This window comes from Hipposideros armiger, unplaced genomic scaffold (assembly GCF_001890085.2).
Source record: "Hipposideros armiger isolate ML-2016 unplaced genomic scaffold, ASM189008v1 scaffold_372, whole genome shotgun sequence".
NCBI classification, from domain to species: Eukaryota; Metazoa; Chordata; class Mammalia; order Chiroptera; family Hipposideridae; genus Hipposideros; species Hipposideros armiger.
Window position 1 is genome coordinate 1,189,923 of NW_017731722.1, and position 22,689 is coordinate 1,212,611.

Genomic DNA, 22,689 nt, shown 5'->3' on the forward strand with positions numbered 1-22,689 from the left:
GTCTGTGTCAGATTGTGGGCTCCTGTAGGGGACATAAGTTTCCTGGATAAGTTGGGAACAAATTGTACAGAACTTTGAGTACCAAGAATTTGGTCTTTTTCCTATAGACAGTGATCACTTCCCTAGAAGAAAACTGGACTTTCCCTCCATAACTTATGGAATAGTCTGAATTAAGCACTTTTTTCATTTAGGAACAGAGCAGCCTGAGCTCCTAGAAAATGCCCAATTGGCAAGCTGCCAGGACCAGGCTTACCTGACCAGTGAATTTGGAGTGATGTCCAGAGTGTGACTTTGTGGTTGACTGATTTATTTTTTCCTGAGGGAGGGAAAGAGGTGGCACATTTAAGCACATGACAATAATGTCACCTGGGAGAACCGGAGAATCCTGAGGCTATAGATGTGTGATGGCTGGTCAGGGTGAGTGGTGAAGTAGACCTTTCACCTTGGTATACAGTATTGCTTGAGGCACGTGCATAAGCAGATTTAATCATTCTTCCTACCTTTCAATCTATCTCCCTTTATTTTTGTCTTTGTTTTCATGGAACTCTTGTGTGTCAGGGGGTTAACAAGCTAGCTCGGAGGAGATGAAATAAAAAGACCACTAAGTAGGGAGTTGAAATATCTGGACTGTTTTCTAGGCTCAGCAGCTAACTCATTGAGTAATTCTGTTTACTCTCTGGGACTCAGTCGCTCCACATATGAAAGAGTAGTTAGAACCAGATGAAACCAAGGCTCCCTCCAGCTCTGTGATTCTAGAACAGGCACGTGTCACAAAGGTACCAAAGCATGCCACAGCAACCAGGAACAGAGCTACTGGGGACAGAAGGAGGATGCTGGGCCACAGAGGCAGGCTTCAGTAGCCTCCACAGGGCTGACCCAAACCTTTGGGTAAGGCTGTCCTTCTCCTAGGGAGCAGACCCTGCTGGAATTGGAGCACAGTGAGGTCTATGAACCTTGTGTTTTGATCCTGGCAACCCACCCCTTCCATCCCAGAGGCTGGCTCACCTGGGTGAGTGGTGCCTGAAAGGAGGAAGGCAGGAAGCCAGGAATTTAGCTCTAGGTAAGTAAGTCTGCAGGGGGTCCCAGCTTGTATGGGGGAAACCACTGATGAAAATGAGTGTGCTTAGGGGCCAGCCGAGTGACTTAGTTGGTTAAGAGTTGGCTTAAGAGCGCGAGCTCTGAGCAACAGGGCCACCCAGTTCAATTTCCACATGGGCCAGTGACGCTGTGCCCAAGCTGAGCTGTCACTGAGGCAGGATGGCTCAGCTGGTGTAATAACAAGATTGTTTGTTTGATGGTGGGCTAGGCCCACTCACAACTAAGACTGAACTTGGTACCTTGAGCTGAGCTGCCACCCGGATGGCTCAGTGGATATAGCGTGCGCTCTTAACAACAAGGCTGCTAGTTCAACTCCCGCATGGGATGGTGGCTATGCCCACCTGCAACTAAGACTGAACTCAGCAACTTGAACTTAGAAGTCATGAGCTGCCAACAGGAAGCCAGATGGCAAATGGCGCCCTCCACAATGAAGATTGAAGAACAACTTGGCTGGTCCCCTTCCCCAATTCCCCAACACTGTTCCCCTCCCCCAATTTCCCAATACAAAAATCTTTAAAAAGAGAAAAAAGAAAGAAAATGAGTGTTCTTAGCCCCCATCCACCTACCTCCTCCTAACCCCCTTGGGCCACCTGCAGCTGCAGGTGACTGGTGGGGTTTAAAGGAGAGGGCCCCCTGCAAAGAGGATTCAGCCTGTTTCTGTTCTTTAGCATTTCTAGAATAGAGAGTGGGTGGGAACCGACCCAAGTAAAGTCCCAGAGACGCTAACACTGACGCACAGGAAAGCCTCAAGTGGGAGGAGAAATGCAAATCCTCTACTGATGATGGCATCAGAGACTTTGTCCCGGGGACTGTGAAGGGAGATTCTGGCTTTGGACTTGATCACTGCCTGGGACCTAGGCTGAGGGAGCCAGGTAAGTAGGCAGACCACACCATCATATTGCTTTTTCAGAGCAGCATGGACCAGGAAATGCAGGATGCTGCTGAGGCTTTGCTGTTCACTTGATGTTTTGACAGTTATTTTCCTTTAACTTGCCTGAGGTTGGGTGATTTTGAAAAGAAGCGTCCAACTCCGTGATTCAAAGATGCACTCAGGTGCAGGTCTCTTAGCGGGAGATTCGCGTGTGTGCTGTGCTGTGAGGAATCTGAACGGTGGGTGGGACAGTTGTAGCTGATGTGGAGGTGTGTCCTCGCCAAAGTGAGCCCCTCTTTACTTTCTTAGCCAGCTTCTCTGAGTTATGGTGTCTGACATTAGACTGCATACCTGGGTTTCAGAAAAAAGTCCACAGTTAGAATAACCACTGATTGTGGCTTTGATGAGAGCAAGTGATATTTTAGGGCAGGTCATCTCCTTTGCAAGCTCTAGGCCTCAGAGCCAACAAGGCACCATTAGCTCCCAACAGTGGGACAAAAACAAAATGCCCCTTTATATAGATCTTCTAGGACCAGACAGGCATTCAAAGAGAATAGACAGGCACTCAGTTTTCGAAACAAATGTTCCATAGTTTTATGGGGATGGGAGAATTAGCCCTTAGAGAGTGAAAGCATAGAAATGTACTGAGGGCTGTCTGAAGACATTTCTAGAGGCTGCAACAGAGAAGACTGTCTTAGGACTGTATATCTTGTCCTTCCCTTTCTCAGCCTTGAGTTCAGCTCTCTGAAAGTTGAACTTGGGTCCTAAGAGTGATCTATCTAACTTTAGGATAGGTTCAGTTGACTTACCTGTTTGTTCGAAAACAGATTTTTACCCAAATCATAGCGGATTTAGTAATAGTAGCAATTACAATTTTAATGCTATTTTCAGCTCATGTTGTCTCTTGTCATTAACTAGAATAAATTGATGGGATATAGCAGGACAATGTCAGTAGTAGCACGGGAACAACATTCCAATTTTGTGTGGAATATAGTGTATGCACCCGGTATTTGGAAAGAGAGATGAATCTGGTGTCATGAGACCCCAGGTTAATCCTTAAAGCTGTACATTGAGGGCAGGGGTCAATTCTGACCCTCAGATTTTTTTCATTTTTAAAGTTGAGGTAATATTATCCACCTACCTTATTCATGACAACATCAGGAATACCACTTATTAATTTAATAGGCACTTAATGAGCACTTACAATGTGCCCAGAATTGTCATGTGTAAAGGTCTTCATAAATATAAAGTGATACGCAAATGAGACATTATTTCTTTTCCCAGTTGCTTTCTTTTAGCAAAACATTGGCAATCATTTTCTTCTATACATTTAGATCAGAGAAAAGATGTGCCCCCCAAATGGTTCCATTTGAAACCTGAAATATGTGAAATTTATTATCATGGTGTCCCATAGGCAAAAGGAAACCTTAACTTACCTACAAGATAGGTTGAAATACTATGGTGATTAATCATATAAAAATTTTTTCTTTGATCTAGAATTGCTGACAAAACAATTAAAAATTTGACTTTTGAAAGAGTAAAATAGTGTAACTTCAAGGAGATGTCATGTTAATTTTCCCAAGTTAGGAAATACATCTAAAGCTTCTAAATCAGTTGAAATGGGGCTATGTGGGGGAAACACATACTTTTCGTTTTATCACAGGTTGTCAAACACATATCAAGTGTGGTTTCTTCCCCAAGTAACTTGAGGGTTTAACCACTATCAGGCGTACATCAGAGACTCCTTAAAAGTAGACTTTAAAAACTCTGCCCAGCTGTAGTGGATCATCACAAAGACAAATAAAAATATGTATTGGTTCAGAGATGTTTTGAACTGAGAGAATTAGAGCCCACAAAAAGGCATATGTGAAACTCTTTATAAAGCTAAGACCAAATTAGACTAGAACTCTAGAAACACAAGATTGACTCTAGAAGTCAGACAAATCTGAAATAAAGAAAAAAGCACTGGGCAATTTCATATGAAAGAAGTTTTTATTGGGTATTCCTCACATGTAAAGCCATAAGAAGGTCTTAGGAGGTATAGCTAAGTATGTTGTTTGCCTTTAAATTGCTCAAAGTCTAACAGTGTGGAGGGAGCAAGGGATATGGGAGGAGCTGGTTGAGAGTGCAAATTCGTGTAGACTAATGGGGGTGGGGTGTTGAGGAGGAGTGAAAGCTTCCTGGAGAAGGGGGAACAGGAGGAGTTCCTGTTAGAGCAAAAAGGAGGTGGTTTGGGGGCAGAGGGAGTATCCTGTTTCCTTCATTAGGGATGACTTACAGAAACGGTTTAGAATTGCTTTATCTTTGGCTTTGAAAGCATTTTCTCTTCTGTTTTAATTGACCATAAAAGAAATTTTTCTTCAGTTATTTAACTAATGGACAACATTGTGTTTATTTGAAATCTAAGAAAAGAATGAAAGGTACCACAGTTATTAACATTACTTTTAAACCCTAAGTTTACCCCTTCTTTTATAGCATGTCTCAGTGGAATCAAGTCCAACAGTTAGAAATCAAATTTTTGGAGCAAGTAGATCAATTCTATGATGACAACTTTCCTATGGAAATTCGGCATCTGCTGGCCCAGTGGATTGAAAATCAGGACTGGTAGGATCAAACATTGTTTTATTTCTCCTAGAGGTTGATGCTCAAATGCTTCATACTCTATCCATATGGATTTATTCTATGGCCTGCTTTTGACTCAAAAGGTGCATTCTTTTCAGATAAAAAAACTTCTTCAAAATTTTGGAAAGCTTTTTCAAAGCAGGAGAATCATTGTCCTTTCTGGTTCCATCCATTGTAGATGAAAAGTTAATTGTACTAGAGTTTTGTTTTTCTGTAAGCCAAAACCCCAACAATTTTCTAAATATTAAAAATCCAAGAAGTAAATCTACTATTTATATCAATTGTATATCATAGACTGAATGTAAACAAATCTTTTTATTACTGTGTTTTACAAACATTCTTTAACTTTATTCACCTTGTACAACTAGAAAAAAACTTTCTTTGCTTTAAACAAGTCATCTAACTTTTTTACTGTGGTAAAATATACTAATATAAAATTTACCATTTTAACCATTTGTAAGCATACAGTTTAGTGTAATTAAGTACATTCACATTGTGCTACCATCACCATCATCCATCTCCAGAACTTTTTCACCTTCCCAAACTGAAGCTTTATGCTCATTCTCCCCATCTCAGCCCCTGGCAACCACCTTTCTAATTTCTGTCTCTATGAATTTAACTACTCTAGGTATTTCATATAAGTGTAAGCACAAAATATTTGTAATTTAGTGACTGACTTATTTCCCTTAGCATATACATTTTTCAATATTCATCATGTAGCATGTGTCAGAAGTCCTTCCTTTTTAAGGCTGAATAATAATGCTATTCATTCTATTGTATATACTGTCATATATATATATATATATATATATATATATATATATATATATATATATATATATATAAAGACACACACACACACATGCACATATATACAACATTTTGTTTATCCATTTATCCATCAATAGACATTTGAGTTGTTTCCACCTTTTGGCTATTGTGAAAAAAGCTGCTATGAACATTAGTGTACAAATATCTGTTCAGGTCCCTGCTTTCAATTCTTTTGGGTATCTACCCAGAAGTGGAATTGCTGTATGTAATTCTGTGTTTATATTTTGAGGAATCTCCATCCTGTTTTCCACAATGGCTGCATCATTTTTCGTTCCTACCAGCAATGCACGAGAGACCCAGTTTCTCCACATGTTACTACTTATTTTTTATTTTCAATAATTGTATCCCAATAGATGTGAAGTAGTATCTTCTTGTGTTTTGATTTGAATTTCCCTAGTGATAAGTGATGTTGAGTGTATTTTCCTTTCTGGTTTCATCCATTGTATACATTTTTTTTCAAAAAACCTTTAAATGTTTATTACTGTGGAATAGATTTATCACTTTAAAATTAATGTGGTAAAAAAGTAGACATTTTACTAAGTTGTTTCCTGCTGTGTAATAACACTTTTGTTTTTCAGGGAGGCGGCTTCTAACAATGAAACCATGGCAACAATTCTTCTTCAAAACTTGTTAATACAACTGGATGACCAGTTAGGTCGCGTTTCGAAAGAGAAAAACCTACTCTTGATACACAATCTGAAAAGAATAAGGAAAGTCCTTCAGGTGAGAATGCATTCTACTTTTTCAAAATATTTGAATTTATGAGTCTTAAATTCAGTAAAAAAAAATCAAATATGTACCCTTATGTTATTTTCAAACTAGATTTAAGAGTGTAAAGTCTGAATTCCCTTACCATTTTAAATTTTGTGCCCAATTTTATTTCATTACCCAATGTTTGTTTTTCATGAAATTCTGAATCTAGAGTGTGCTGTAAGTGGAAGGGTATGTGTGGTTTATGTGTGACTATTTGATAGGTAAGATCAAATTTGACAATGTAGGGATTTGAAAGATAATAGTTTTGTGGCTATTCCCCAGCCCTCCCTTGCCTTTGTCTCTTATGTAACAGTTTAGAGTTAGTATTCTCATTCATAGATGGAAGCATTATGGTTGTATTTTCCTTCCAGATTTGGTTATTTCTCCTCCTTCAAAAACATTCTTTGGTGTACTCTCACCCCCTGTTCCAAAGGTTCACACAGGCAAAGCCCATCTCTGTGTTCCTACAGCGCCTGGAAACACATCTGTACCATAGCATTTAATATATTCTACATTAGTGTTATGTCTGTGTCTTTGTATTCTCCCCCAAACTGTGGGTTCCTTAAGACAAGGATTTTAGCATTCAGCGTTGAATTCCCAGCACCCACCACGAGGCTGGACATAGGGTAGATATGTAATATTCATTGATTAAAAGGATAAATGAATAAAGTGAGTGAATCAGGGATGTAAATAATTAAGAGCAGGGTAATACTGAGTAAACCCAGAGGTGTTAATGTAGCAAACTCTTTCCAAGGACGGCTGTAATATTTACTGAGTGCCTATACAACATATTAAATAACACGAAAAGTACAAGTGCCGTTTCTCAGTGAGGCATTCTTAGAATCCCAAACTTACAATGAATATATTTTTAGAAAATTTTACCTAGACTATAAAACAAGTGTGCTTGAAGTTACTAACAGTTGTGAGAGGGACATATATTGTTTTTCTTCTTATTGTTTGGGTGGAACTGAGCCATTTTTGCCTTTGTCATCCCCTACAAATTTGCAAGATACTTGGCCAGGGTAGAAAAATAGCGTGTTGCCAACAAAATGGGGTCTTTCGCAGCATAAAGCAAACTATCTCTGATGGCAATAAGACATTTAACCTTGGCTGCATTAACTTAATGCTCTACTCAATAAATCTTAACACAGGGGTTGGGATATTGCTTCCTACAAGCCAAATGTGGCCATGGCTTGTTTTTGTATGGCCTGTGACTAAGAATGTTTTTTTCATTTTTAAGTGGTTGAACAAATAAAAATAAATACATCTGTGACATGAAAATAATATGAAATTCGAATTTCTGCATTTTAGTGGAACATGGCCATTCTAATAGCACACTGACTATGGCTGTTTTTTCCTACAACCACAGAGTTGAGTAGTTGTAACAGAGATTGTATGGCACCAAAAGGCTAAAATAAAAATATGTGTATGTGATTTTGTGTGTGTGTGTGTGTGTGTGTGTGTGTGTGTGTGTGTGTGTATCAGGCATATTTATCTTGCCCTTTATAGGAATGTTTGCTGACCTCTGGCCTAGAAGCAAAGGTGGGCACAGATGGGTAAAATGGATGATGTATGGTCTTTGAAAATTCTGGCTCTCAAAATGTGGCCTTGGGAAAATCACTTAATCTTTCTGAATTCCTGTATCTTTTAGTGTAAATGAGAATGATTGTTATTTGCCTTTTGAAATTGTAAGGAAGACTGGAGTTTTTATTCTGCCAAAAAAAAAACAACTTTCAATAAATGGTTCTTGTTGATAGGGAAAATAGCAGGAGCTTGCTAGTATAAATCAAGTGTACAGGCCATCTTTTTTTTTTTTTTTTTCCTGTGTGAGTATCAGATTGTGAGGCAGCTCAAGAGCCCGCAATAACTCCCAGTCACATTTCAGCTCAAGCTCGAACTCTTGTGCTTATGTCACTGGCCCTTCAGCATCCGGCCTCTGTAGACTTTTACCAACAAACTGCCCTGAGCTGCTCAACACCGTTGCTCCAGAAAAATAAACCTACTCCTTATTCCCAAACACACCAAGATCACGGTTGAATAGACTCTGAGCCTATTCCATGGCTGTCCCATGGCCAGGAATGTTCTGCCTTCCCTCTTCCTGCAATCCACTTCCCATTTATTCCTGGAGGAACTGTGGAGGCCCCGGGACTGCAAGGAAACCCTCACCCACGTATGAGCCCTTTTTCTCATCCTTCGCAGAGCACTGGTTACGAGAAAACCAGCATCTCCTCTGTGCTGGATGTGTCTAAGCAGGTCACAAGCTCTTTGAGGGTAAAAGCCTGACCTCCTTTTGTGACCTCTCTCTTCTACTACCCAGTATGGTTCTACTACAAACTGGGAACTCAACAAGCAGTTTGGTTAGTTGAAATATTTTGAATTGACAAAAACACTTGCTGTTTCTTTTTTATGCTTCTGCATATTTTGTTTTATAAACTATACTTACTGGGTATTTATATATTAATTCAGAACACAGTAGAAAATAGTAATAAAGAACGTGTCAACTATGGTTTTACACCTAAACAACCCTGCATTTTATGTTTCTTTTTAGTCTATCATGTTCCCATTAAGTTTTTTTCATACAACAAGTCTTTTTTGTTAAAATATGAATCCCCTGCCCCCCCCACCCCAAAAGGAGGAAAAAAAAACTATCGAAAGATTATTGATACTATGCTTATCTGGTTTAAGCATTTTCATCCTCTGGATTTTTAAATGCAATCTAGTTTAACTATTATAAGGAAAAAAGAGCAAATAATATGGCACCAGGGGAACTAAGCCAGGTGTAAGGAAGATTTATTTTAGTTCTTTATAGAGCAGTTGAGGTCTGCAGTTTCAATATTTAAATTTACTGCTTTATATTACATCTACTTCTGATAAGAATTTAGAACAGCTTGTTGTAAAAGACAAATTAAACAAAACCACTGAATCAAGAGAGTAAAGGCAAGCTCCAAGATGGGAAACAGTGAACACTGATATCCAGCTAGCCTTACCCCTTCAAGGGGAGGCAGTCTCAGGTCAAGAACAGGAGCGAGGACTGTGGCAGGTGGAATCCTGGCTCTGTGACTCACTTTCTGTGTGTCCCAGGGCAAGATATTTACACTCTGTGGCGCATGTCGTAAGGGCTATGTTAGGATTTGCTAAAAAATAAATATCTACCCCAGATATTTTAAGAATGTTTCCCCCTGTTCTTAGACCTTAAACATAAAACCACAATAGATTTTATTTTTTTAGAGCAGTCTTAGGTTTACAGAACAAGTGAGCAGAAAGCACAGAAAGTTCTCACACACCCCCTCTCCCACTTTCCCTTCTCAGTTTCCCCCTGTTGTTCACATGGTGCATTGGTGTAGTACACTTATTACAATTGCTGAACCTGTGGGGCTATAGTACCGTAGAGCCCCTTTAGCCACAGTTTCACTTTCTGTGGTCTCAGTTACCTGCTGCCAATTGCAGTGCAAAAACATTAGATAGGACATTTCAGAAATAAACAATTTATAACTTTTAAATTGGGCACCCGCCATTCTGAGTAGTGTAATGAAATCTCATGCCGACTTGCTCCACCCTGCCCCTGATGTGAATCCTTCCTTTGTCCGGTGTCTCCACACTGAGTACGCTGCCCACCTGTTAGTCACTTAGTAGCCATCTTGGTTATCAGACCCACTAGAATATTATCATTGTTCTATTTTATTATTAGTTGTTTTAAATCTCTTACTGTGCCTAATTTATAAGTTAAACTTTATCATAGATATGTATGTAAAGGAAAAAACATAGTACAGAGATCTCCAACTTAGGATTTTTTTTGAGTGCATAAGTGTTATGCATGCAATAGAAACTGTACTTTGTTTGTTTGTTTGTTTTTTAAGCTGAGCCATCCTGCCACCTGTTTGCAGCTCAGCAGCTGCTCAGCTCAGGCCGGGCATCAAACCACTGTTGGTCAGAGCTCAAACTCTTGAGCAAGCTCTTAATCAACTGAGCCACTTGGCCAGCCCAGAAATGTACTTTGAATTCTGACCTTTTCCCAGGCAAGTGATATGCAGGGTAATACTCTTTTGTGACGCTGGGCAGCAGTGGTTAGCCATGTAATCACGAGTAAACAACCAATTCTCTATTGTGTATTCATTGTGTTCGATGATTTTACCTAACTGTAGGCAATGTAGGCGTTCTGGGCATGTTTAAGGTAGACTAGACTAAGGTATGATATTTGGTAGGCTAGGTGTACTAAATGCTTTTTTGACTTATGATATTTTCAACTTACAATTGGTTTATTGGGATGTAACTCCATCATAAGTCAAGAAGCACCTGTATATGTAGGGTTCAGTACTTTCTGTGGTTTCAGGCACCCAGTGGGGGTCTTGGAATGTATCCCCCATGGATAAGTGGGGACCACTGTACTATAATTTGTTTATCCATTTTTGGCTATTTTGAGTAAAGCTGATGTTAACATGTATGTGAAGATTCTTGTGTGGGCATGAGTTTTCAACCCATTGGGATAAGTATCTAAGACCTTGATTGCTGGGTCTCTCTGCTCTTGGACTTCCTGTTGCAAACTTATTTTCCTTGTTCACCCTCCTCTCTGTGTCTCAGTCTGTTTGGGCTGCTATAACAAAAATAAAACTGGTTAGGTGGGTTTTAAACAAAGACATTTATTCCTCACAGTTCTGGAGGCTGGGAAGCCTAAGATCAAGGCGCTGGCAGTTTTGGTGTTTGATTCAGCTTCCTGATTCATAAATGACTGCCTTTTCACTGTGACCTCACATGGCAGAAGGGCAGGGGAACTCTCAGTCACCTCTTCTATAAGGACATCACTCTCATTCATGAGAGCTCTGCCCACTGGACCCTCATGACCCAGTTGCCTCCCAGAAACTCTACCTCCTAATACCATCACATTAGAGGTTAGGATTTCAACATATGAATTTGGAGGGACACAAATATTTAGTCTATAACCTTTCTCTCCGACTCCCTCAGATAGAATGGCTTAAAAAAAATAGGTGTGCATTCATAATAAAAAATGAAGCAATACAGAAAAATGCAAAGAAAATATGAAATAACCCAAAATCTGCCTAGATATAGTCATATTAACATATGATGCATGTCATTCCATAATTTATACATATACATGCAGGTAGAACGCAGGCTGCCATTGATATTTTAGACCCAGTAGCTACCAGTATTTTTGAAGCCTCCTGTGTCCCTTCTCTAATTCCACTCTGTTCTGTCCCCATCCACTAATCTAAATTTTGCTTTTATTAGTCTCTCCTTTTTGTTACAGTTTTACCACATATACTGACATCCCTATTCAATATAGAATATAGGTTTGCAAGTTATGGAACCTCACATAAATGGGATCACATTACATTTATTCCTTACAAGTTGCTGTCTTCATTCAATCAACATAGTTCCTGAGATTCATCCATGTTGATGCATGTAGCAGTTTATTCAGTTTCATTGCTACATAGCATTCTATTGTGTGACTATATTACAGTTTATCCATTTTACTGTTGATGGGCACTTGGATTATTTCCAGTATTGCTTGGCTGTTTCAAACAAGGTTGGTCCGAACAGTCTTGACTGTGTGCTCCTTGGTGTACATATGCATGAAATTCTCTAGGATATACAGCTAGGAGTGGAATTGCTGAATCATGGAGGGTGTATACATCTTTAATTGTACTAGATAATGCCAAAATTATGTTTCCTAAATGGTTATACCAGTTTACGCTTTCCCAGTAGTATAAGAATTCTGGCTCCGTCCATATCCTTGCCCCACATGTGCTATGGTCATATATCACACCCCAATCCGGTGGTGCATCCATCTTATTTCTTCTGTTTAATTGTTTGTTCTTTTTCTAACTTCTTTATTCAAGTGCTTACTTCATTTATTTTCAGCTTTTCCTTTTATCCTTACAAATGAATTTAACTCTATACATTTTTTAGAGGTAACTTTTATATACTTTAATATATAGTGCTGTCATTGCTCCTATCTAAATAGTCTATAATTCAAGCTTTGACTCCTATTCCTAGCTAGATAAATATAAAAATTGTCCCACTGAAAATACATAGAAATGCTAGATAAAATATCACAGATTTTTAAACACACAGAGAAGCTTATGACAAATTAAGGGGAATCTTTTACAGTAAAAAAAATGTCTTAACTATAAAATAGTGTTGTAAGTAGCAGGTTTCATGGTGGTTATCCTACATTTTTACATTCTAGAAATACAGGTCCCAAGCATGATAAATAAAGAGAAACTACAGAGAGAAATAAAAAATCCTAAAAGTAGTAAGAGGCAACAAATATATTACCTACACAAAAATGAGAGATAAACTGAAATCCAAATTTAAATAAGTTAACAAGCAACAGAAGAGTAGAATAATTTCTTCACAAAGCTGAAATATAATACCCATCAAGTTAAAATTCTATACACAGCTAAACTATTATACAAAATTGAAGGTTTACTACAAAGATACCCTCATGGAAGGAACTACTAAAGGAAATTATGTTAAACGTACATGTTACGCATGCATGGTATAATTTCAGAAGTACCACTACAAGTGAAAGTAGAGTGCATAAAAAATTGAAAGCACAAAATAAGATAGAAAAAAATCCAAATGATATCTATTAAATGAACAAATCTCAGCAGTCATAAGACAAATTGTGGTTTTTACAAGGATGTCTAAAACATGAAATAATAAAACAGTGATGAGATCAAAGAGGTGAAACCTCTGTCTTGTAAAGAAGCTTGAGGGCCTTGGTAAGCAGTCTGACTCTAATGCTGAGTGTGACGGGAAGCCATTGAGAAATGTGAGCAGGGGTGTGACATGAACTGACCTGTTTTCAAAAGCTCACTCTGGCTGATACGACTTTTGTTAGTCAAGAAGGAATCAGAGAGACCTGTTAGAAAATTCCATTGATTTTCAAGAGCAACATATCGAAGTCTTTTTCTATTACTGTGGATTTATCACCTCTCCTAAATGTCTAGTTTTTGCTTTATATATTTGTTACTATTGTGGGAGGAGCATAGGTACAAAATAATGCTGGTGATTTATGCTTTTAGAAAAAAATCAATATAAAACATCCTTCTTTGGTCCACTTTCTATTTTTTCATCTTGAAATTTTATTGCATGGCTTTCTTTTTGTTACCATTTACTAACTGGCAAATGAATCCATCTCTTCATTTTCATGCTTTCTGTGTCTCTTTGTACTAAGTTGTTTATAAATATCATATAGAAAATATCATCTAGTGAACAAATATTTAATAACTCCTTACTATGTTATCAATCTCATTTTAAGCACTAGGAATACAATTGGAGAAGTCATGAAGCTTACAGTCTAAAAAAATTCACACCTCCTATGTTTTTATTTTTAGCTTGTAGGAACTTCTGTGTCTATTCCTCAAAAACTAGTGTTGGGGAAGTAAGGGGAAACAGGCATCACTAAACTTGTCTGATAATAGAAAAAAGTCTCCACCAATTAGAAGGCTGTATTCAGGGTTTTGGTATAAATCTGTGGTTAGTAATTCCACCACCTACGGAACATTTTTCACTGACCAGGGGTAATGACTCTCTTAGAGTTTTAAACTCGATGGGTGAGGAGGCACGTGCAAGTGTAACCCACACCTCCCATGTTCTATGGGCTTTCTCAGATGTCATTTGCATTTGCCTGAACAAAGCTACATGTTGGAGCTGAAAGCTCCTAAAAGTTGGGCAAGTGGTGGGGTCCTTCTTGCCCAGTGTGTAAAAATCCTGTTGTTGGTTCTGAGAATCAGGTGAAGTAAGATTTTTAACGTCATGGTGGAGGACTCGAAACATATTTTTGCAATACCAGGGGAGAAAAAAAGTTACTTGAACTAATGAGCCTTTGATCTGCCAGATCTTATCCTTGAACTTATGCTACTTTTTCAGTTCACTCCCTCTTCTTTCTCTTCTGAACACCACACACACAGAGAAGCGAAGGGGTGACCTCAACCTATGACTTGCTTTAGCCACTTTGTGTTAACTCTGAAACAGCTGAATGGAGGGTTCAATCTGTCAGGTCTTTTTGCTGCACGTGGGTGGCAGCCAGTTTGTCGTTAAAGCCACAGTTATTTCCGCCCAGCCCCCAGCTCACACACCCCAAATCTATTTTCCTCTGAGATAACTACCTGATGCCAATATCACAACGCTCATATTTCCCAGGCTCAGAGACCTGCATGTGGTCCCATTTAAGATGAAACGTGAATTAGTTGTCGGGATGTTGTTTGCTATACAATTTGGGATAGTCAACAGAAGGTGGATGGTGTGCAGCACAGTTCCTTGTCCAGTGCACATGACACACAACTGCATATCCAATATGATCATCTCAAGATCTCACCCACCTGAAATTTTCCAGGAATAATTGTGTGCAGATGCCTGCCTGGATTGCTCTCCCTCCTTGTTAAGCCTTCTCTAACCATTTGTTTAAGTCTATAATGATTTGTTCTTTCTCTGAATTCTGATTCTCCTTGAAGTGTCTGCCAGTCTGATTGATCTTCAGCACTTTATTACCATAATCCTCTGATTGGCTACTTTGATCAAGAACATGGATAGGGATCTCACTTCTAAGTGGGCTCCTAAGTACATATAAGGTGCTGAAGTGGTACAGGCAAGCAAGAAAAATATTGGCACCTAAAAAACAAGAAGACCTGGTGTGTCTCTGTGGAGTCAAGAACTTGCCTATTTTCTATCATTTAATCTGTGACCTCTACCTCAGTAGAAAGACATAGGAATAATAAAATAAGCAGTGCTATATACAAACTTTTAAAAAAAAAACAGCTAACTGCCTTTTATACTTCCCAGGTTTTTGTAACTTACCTCATCTCTGTCAGGATTTATTTTGGAAAAAATATTGATATCTCATTGGTTCCCTGTAGCTCAACACACAGAGCTCACCATATCTCCTTTGGATTCTTGTGCTTCTTTCCCTGAACAATAAAAAGTCTCCACAGAGAAAGAGGTAGAGGTAGAGACAGAGAGACTGAGGCTGAGGCGGAACAGGGACTGACACTTCATGAAAATCGTGTTGGGGATAGCACGGCAGAGGTGAAAATGAAGGCATACAGACCTGTTTGAATATCATTGCAATAGTTCAAGGGAAAGGAACTAGGATGCTGAGGTAGGCAATGGCAAGAGGGATGAAAACAATGTGTTGGAGTTGTGAGATAATTTGGTTAAAAGAATTAACACGTAAATGAGTAAATAGATATGAACTGCGGGAGAGAGTGAGAAATAAGAAATGATGTGATGGTTTCAGTTTGGACTATTACATGGATATTAATGCATCATGAAGATTCGATGTGGAGAGAGACGTGGGATAACAAGACGAGTTTGATGAATCCTGAGTGGGGTGCAGTAGGAAGTTAATGGGAAGTTACTGGAACTAATGTACCTGTATGCTTGCCCATCTCCTCCACAAGACTGTGAGTTCTTTGGGAGGACGCATCTTTGCATCCTCAGGGCCTGACCCAGCATGTAGTAGGGGCCCAGTGTCTGGCTCAGTGAGAAGAGTTGAGCTGACATGGAAATGTGGTTACTGCCTTATTGTAATTAAGTACCCCTAACTACATTGAGCAAATATCATGCCATTATTGCAAATACAGTTTAGAGTGCACAAGCACAATTTAGATTATAAAATTTTCTTGCTAGAATCAGCAATTTCTAAGGATGAAGGGAATTGGCTCTGAGAAGAAGTGGTTTTAGAACTTATGGCACATGAAGAGAAGGTCAGGCTTGATGGAATAAGGGAGCAGGAAGAGCTGAGAAAACTGTGCAGAGGAAAGATGATGACATTAACCTTCTGGAAGCCTGGAGAAAATGTGCTAACTTGGGAGAGGAGTAAGGACTTAATTGAAAGGAAGCCAAAAACAAATGTCCTAGAACTAGGCTTCACCTGGGAAGGGGAAGGTGGTCTTTCTGAACAGATACCAACTTCTCAGGAGCTAAGATCCTTGACTCTGAGCTCCAGGAATACCAAAGATTTTGAAGTTCCTCACACTATAACACAGTACCATGACAAAGTGATTGTTAGAGATTCACTTAGAAATTCCATAGGAGGGTGTCTGCTATTACTTTCCATATACAAACTGAAAGATGTAGATTAGGATCTGGTAGATATTTTACCACAATGCACTTAGAGCAAAGTGCATCACTTTTCTAAAAACCTTTTTTATTGATACATAATATACATGTAGTACACAAATCTTAATTGTACAGCTCAATGGATTATTTTTTAATGTAATTCATATAACTATTACCAGATCAAGATGTAGAATATTTTTTGCACCCAAAAAACTCTCCCATGCTTCTTCCAGTCAACACCACTCACAATGACTATTCTATCTCTATAGATTTGTTTTGGCTGTTTTAAACTTCATATGAACAAACCTTTACATAATTATTTTTTATTTTATTTTATTTATTTATTTTTTTTAAGCTGAGCCATCCTGCTACCTGTTGGCAGCTCAGCGGCTGCTCAGCTCGGGCTGGACTCGAANCGCTGTTGCTCAGAGCTCAAACTCTTGAGCGAGCTCTTAACCAACTGAGCCACTCGGCCGGCCCTATATAATTATTTTTTAGAGTTAAACTTTTTTCACTCTACATTGTAAGGTTTACCCATTTTGTTGTTTTATGCTATAGATTTGATATTTTTTAAAGTTACAGATTAGCATTCCACTCTATGAACATACCACGATTTATTTGTTCCTTCTCCTGTGGATGGAAACAATTTCCAGTTTTTGCACATTGTGAATATAGCTGTTACGAGCATTCTTGTTCGTACGTATTTTTTTTTGTTTTGTTTTGTTTTAGCTGAGCCATCCTGCCACTTGTTGGCAGCTCAGCGTGGGCTGGGAATCGAACCACTGTTGTTCAGGGCTAGCACTCTTGAGTGAGCTCTTAACCAACTGAGCCAATCAGCCGGCCCCTTTGTTTGTCTTCATTTTAGTCATTTTAGTGTGGCTATAGTGCTATCTTATTGTAATTTTAATTGCATTCTTCTAATGATTAATAATATTGAGAATCTTATGCTGGATGGCCGTTTGGATATCCTCTTTTAAAAGCAACTATTGTTTTGCACAATTTAAGTGTTTTGTCTGCCTTTGTTTTATTGATAGTATGTAGTTCTTTATATATTCTGAATAAGTCCTTTGTCAGATACATCTATTAAAAATATCTTCACCCACACTGTAGCTTGCCTTTTTAGTCTCCTCTAAATGATGTCTTTTGATAAACAAAAATTCTTAGTTTTAGTGAGGACCCATTTTTCAATCATTTTTTTTTATTGTTACTGCTCTTTGTGTTCTGTTTAAGAAATCTTTGCTTGCCCTAGATCATAAAATACATTCTTCTAGGTTTCCTCTGAGACTTTTATTCTTTTAACCTTTCACATTTAGAACTTTGATCCATATGGAATTGATTTTTGTGTCTGGTGTGAAGTGTAGGGGTCAAGGTAGACTTTTTCCATATGAATATCCAGTTGACTCACGATCATCCATTTAAATGAGCTTCATTGTAATGCAGCTTCATTGTAATGAAGTGTAAATGACACTTCATTGCAATGCAGTGATATTTTTGTCATGAATCGGGTGACTCGTATTTATGTGGTTCTCTAGTATGTCACTCTGTTTATCTCTCCTTGAATCAAGACCACATTTCAGCTAATTACCATGGTAATAAGTCCTGATATATTGTAGTAGAAGTCCAGAAACTTTGCTCTTCTTCAGAATTGTCTTGATTTTTTTGATCCTTTGAATTCCTATATAAATAGTATTAATATTAGCTTGTTGATTTCTACAAACAAAACTTTTGGGATTTTCATTGGAATTGTATTGAATCTATAGATTATTTGGGGAAAATATGACATCTTATTAATATTGGATCTTCCAGTCCATGAACATGAAACATCCATTTTTTTTTCAATTGACAGCTTTGACTGTACTTTCCATCGTGTGATACATTCTGTTATTTCCCCCCTTCTCTTTCCTTCCCTCCTACCCCCCTTTCATTCTGTTCATTGCCCACTAAATTGATTTTATTGTCTGTTAATGGGTCATAACCTGCAGTCTTTAAAACACTGTTCTAGGTTATGCCTAGAAGGGGAATTGCTGGCATATGAACATTGTCTACATTAGTAGACATTACCACATGGTTCTCCAAAGCAGTTTAATAAATTTACATTTTAGCCAGTAATGTATAAGTATCCTGGTTTTAGTACCTCCTTATCGATACCTGCTGTTTTCAGACTTAATTTTTACCATCTTATAGTTGTGAAATAGATATATAATTATTGTTGGATTTCTTTGATTACTCTTCAAATTGAGCAACTCTTTATGTTTATGGCTCAATATAAGGTACTTTTGTGTAGATTAGGGATATAATTTTGTTGTGTTTTCTATATAAACAGCCAATTATTCCAGCACCATTTATTGATTAATCCAGCATGTCCCACACTAATTTGTAATGTGTCCATTATTCTTATATTCATTATATGTCAATTTTCCTATATGCATAGGACTAGTTTTAAGCCTTGCTATCTTATTTTCTTAATCTACTTGTCTATTCATTTGCATCAATATCACACTCTCAAATTGCTATAACTATATGATAATTCATGATATTTGATAGGGCCAAATTACCCACTTTGTTCTTCAAAATTTGCTGGGTCATTTTTGTCCTTTTTTTCCATGTAAATTTTAGGATCAGTGTTTTACGTTTATGAATATTTCTGTTGGGATTTTTATTGGAATTAAATTTATATTTTAATTTGAGACAACTTGATATTGAATCTTTCCATTAGTGGACATGGTATGTCACTACATTTACTCAGGTCTTCTATGCCCTTCAGTGCTATTTTTAATCCTTCCTCCATAAACTTATAGCACATCTTTCTTTAGATTTATCCCTAGATAATTTTTCACATTTTATTGATATTTTGAATTGTATCTTTTTTCTATTACATTTTGTATATGTTTATTGCTAGTCCATAAGAATACTACTGATGTTTGAAAACAAAACTTCCTGAACTCTCTTATTGATTTTGTGCAAACTCTTTTTTGTTTTCTCTACACAACCATATCATCTGCAAATATGGAAAGTTTTGTTGTTCCTTTCCAAGTTTTATGCTTCTTATTTCTTTTTCTTTTCTTATCAGCTAGGAATTTTATTATATTATTGAAGTGAAACAGTCATAGCCTGTGAAATATTTTAGTAAGGTAATGCTTGCTTTGCTGTAGGATTATGGTGTTAAGGAAATTCCCTTATAATCTTGAATATTACATTTTATCAAATAATTTTTCTGCATCTATTAAGATAATTATATACTTAGTTATTTTAATGCATACTTAAGGAATATGACATAGATTTCTTATATTGAACCATTGTTATGTTCCTGAGATAAACTGTTTGATTTTTACATACTGCCTAATGATTTGCTATTTTATATAAGGTTTTGTATCTATTGGCAAATACATTCTTTTCTTTTATAGCCCTTGTCTAGTTTTAATATCAATATTATACTAACATTATAAAATAATTTGGAAATTTTACCTAATTAAGATTACCAAATAAGATACCAAAAACGCAACCTAGTTTTTTGTATATTTAATATATATTTTTAAAATTGTATATATTTAAGGTATACAAAATGATTTGATATACATGTACATAATGAAGTGATTACTACAGTCAAGCTCATTAACATATCATCTCCTCATATAGCTGCCATTTTTTATGTGTGATAATAGCATCTGAAATCTGCTCTCAGCACATCTCCAATATGTACTATTTCATGTATCTCCAGTATTCACAATGGCACTATTTCATCTTTTCTTATAGCAGAATAGTATTCCACTGTATATATATGCCACATCTTCTTTATCCAATCATCTATCAAAGGACACTTTGGTTGTTTCCATGTCTTAGCCACCATAAATAAAGCTGCAATGAACATCAGAGTACATATATCTTTACAGATGTTTTCAGATTTTTTGGGTAGATACCCAGGAGAGGGATTGCTGCATCATATGGTAATTCTATTCTTAATTTTTTGAGGAACTGTCACACTGCCTTCCATAGTGGCTACACCAATCTGCATTCCCACCAACAGTGTACAAGGGTTCCTTTTTTCTAAACCACAACTGCACCACCTCTATCTGTTTCCTGTTATTTAAAATCTCTAGGGAAGGTTATTGCATGAACAGACTTCATAGCTTTCCCAAAGTCTTACCAACATGGTCATCAGGAAATGCCTTCTTTTGTGACTCTGCTATAAATTAATCCCATTTTCTCATTGTTCTCTTGTCAGTGAACAAACAAACTTATCAGTGAATGGAAGAACATCTGGTTCTTTTTTTTTTTAAATAGTTCTCCATGCATTAGAAGACAAAAATTATATTTTTGGGACTATTAATTTCCCATGTCTATAACTCTTTTTAGCTCTACAGATAGGTCCTAATCTCCAACCTTGCTAATTGATTAATAAATGTGTACTTGTAGGTAAACTGTTCTATATAAGGCCTTTTAATAAGCATGTGAACCATTTTGGTTTTAGGTCTTACAGGTAGCAAACTTTCATAAGTTATTAAGCCTCAAACCATGCAAATCCAGAGCCATGAAGGTGGTTTATCTCTGAGTTCTTATAGGTTATATCTTTTTGGTATGTAGTTGAATGTCATACCTACTGATTTTTAAAGAACTTCCTTATTTCAAAGGTGATGTGTATTCAATAAAGAAAGTTTAGGAAACATAGATAAGTAAACAGGAAAAAAATCTGTAATTTCATCTTTAACTGATAACCACTGTTAATATTATGGTATATTTCCTGCCAATATCTATATATCTATATGTCTATATATCTATATGTCTGTATCTATCTATCTATCTATCTATCTATTTTATTATTATTATTTTTAACTGAGCCATCCTGCTACCTGTTGGCAGCTCAGCGGCTGCTCAGCTTGGGCCGGAACTCGAACCGCTGTTGCTCAGAGCTCAAACTCTTGAGCGAGCTCTTAACCAACTGAGCCACTCAGCTGGCTACTCACATATATTTTTAACTTAGTATTTAAAAAATTGACATTGTCTTATAACCTCCTTCCTAAGCTTAATACATTCACTTAAATAATCAACCAACCATGGGATGGTATTCCATGCCATTAAATATTCTTTTTTAGCATCGTTGGTATTCACCTATTAACTGGACATTTATAACTTTTTCCAACTTTTCACCAGTATAATCAAGTGAAGAACACACACCTATTGTTAAAATTTTATTCATATTTGTGATTATTCTGTTAGGACAGTGGGTCTTAACTTCATACATCAAAATCTCTTGTAGAGTTGTTTTTAATATAGAAATCTAAGGTGATATGAGTGTAAACGGGTATATTAATGAAGATTATACTTGTTACTGTATTAAATAAAATATCAGACAATAGGACTTTATCATGCACATAAAAGTCTAATGTTGGTTATTCTGTAGATAAGTGGGTGGTTTTCCTTTTCATTATGATTCAGGGATTCAAGTTCCTTCCATAGCGTGGTTCAGCATTTCCAAAGAGGCCTGGATAACAGACAGGGGATAGGAGATAGAGAAAGATAAGGGGCATGAAGTCAGAGCACATCTGAGATTTGCAGCCTAAAAATGGCACACTACATCTGCCTAGCAAGAACTGGTTACATGCCTCTCACACCATGCAAGAAATGTCAGGAAATGGAATCTCTGGATGGGCTGCCACTTCCCTCTTTCAAGGACATCCTGTCAGAGAGGAAGCTAGAATTCTGGTGGAACAGTTAGGTATGTCTGCTACGTTTGGTAAAACCATTTTGGAAAGTAATTTGTTGATATCAAAGTTTAATGTGACTTGGCAACTCCATATCTGGATATTTAAACTACAGAAATTCTCATGCAGGTAAAGAGAATAGCCATACAAGAATGTTTATTGTTTTTTTGTTACTTATAATAATATACATGTGAAAATGATTTTAAATGTCCATTTTTAAATGTCCACATGGTTAAGTAAATTAAATTATTTCCATGTAAGCTATATAACTATTAAAATTTTAGATCTGAATATACTTAAATGGAGGAATGACTATAATACACGTTATTAAATGAAAAAACACAAAACAACATGCCCAGTGTGATTACCCACAGGGAGTGAGAGGAGAAAGTGGAGGATGGGCTCTCACCAATTTTTAACTTTTCTATTACTTGATTAAAAAAATAAGTCCAAATTACATTATTATTTTCAAAACTGAGATTCCCAGACCTTGCCCCAAATCTACAGAATTGGAATCTCCAGGGAGTAGGGCCCAGAAGTCTGTAGTTCATAGAAGCTTCACAAGTGATTCTGATAAATTGCCAAGGTTGAGACCACAGCCTTAGGATATATTTCTAAAAGTGTAATTACTGTGTCAAAGGGTGTGAAAAATGTTAAACCTTTTGATAAGAATTGCCAAATTGTCCTTTAGTAATGTGCAATTCACATTCTCACCATCAGTGTGTAAAAGCC

The 22,689-nt window shown here is 37.2% G+C and overlaps 1 protein-coding gene across 1 annotated transcript in view; it reads left to right on the forward strand.

Annotated features, from left to right (window-relative positions):
* Positions 1-1,883: 1,883 nt before the first annotated feature.
* Positions 1,884-22,689, forward strand: part of STAT1 (signal transducer and activator of transcription 1) — a 172,704-nt gene continuing 151,898 nt past the window's right edge. Inside the window, exons 1-3 of the mRNA XM_019662344.1 lie at positions 1,884-1,970; positions 4,445-4,573; positions 6,001-6,145. Coding sequence (XP_019517889.1) covers positions 4,446-4,573; positions 6,001-6,145 — 273 coding nt within the window. The 5' untranslated portion in view covers positions 1,884-1,970; position 4,445. The remainder of the gene's footprint in view (positions 1,971-4,444; positions 4,574-6,000; positions 6,146-22,689) is intronic.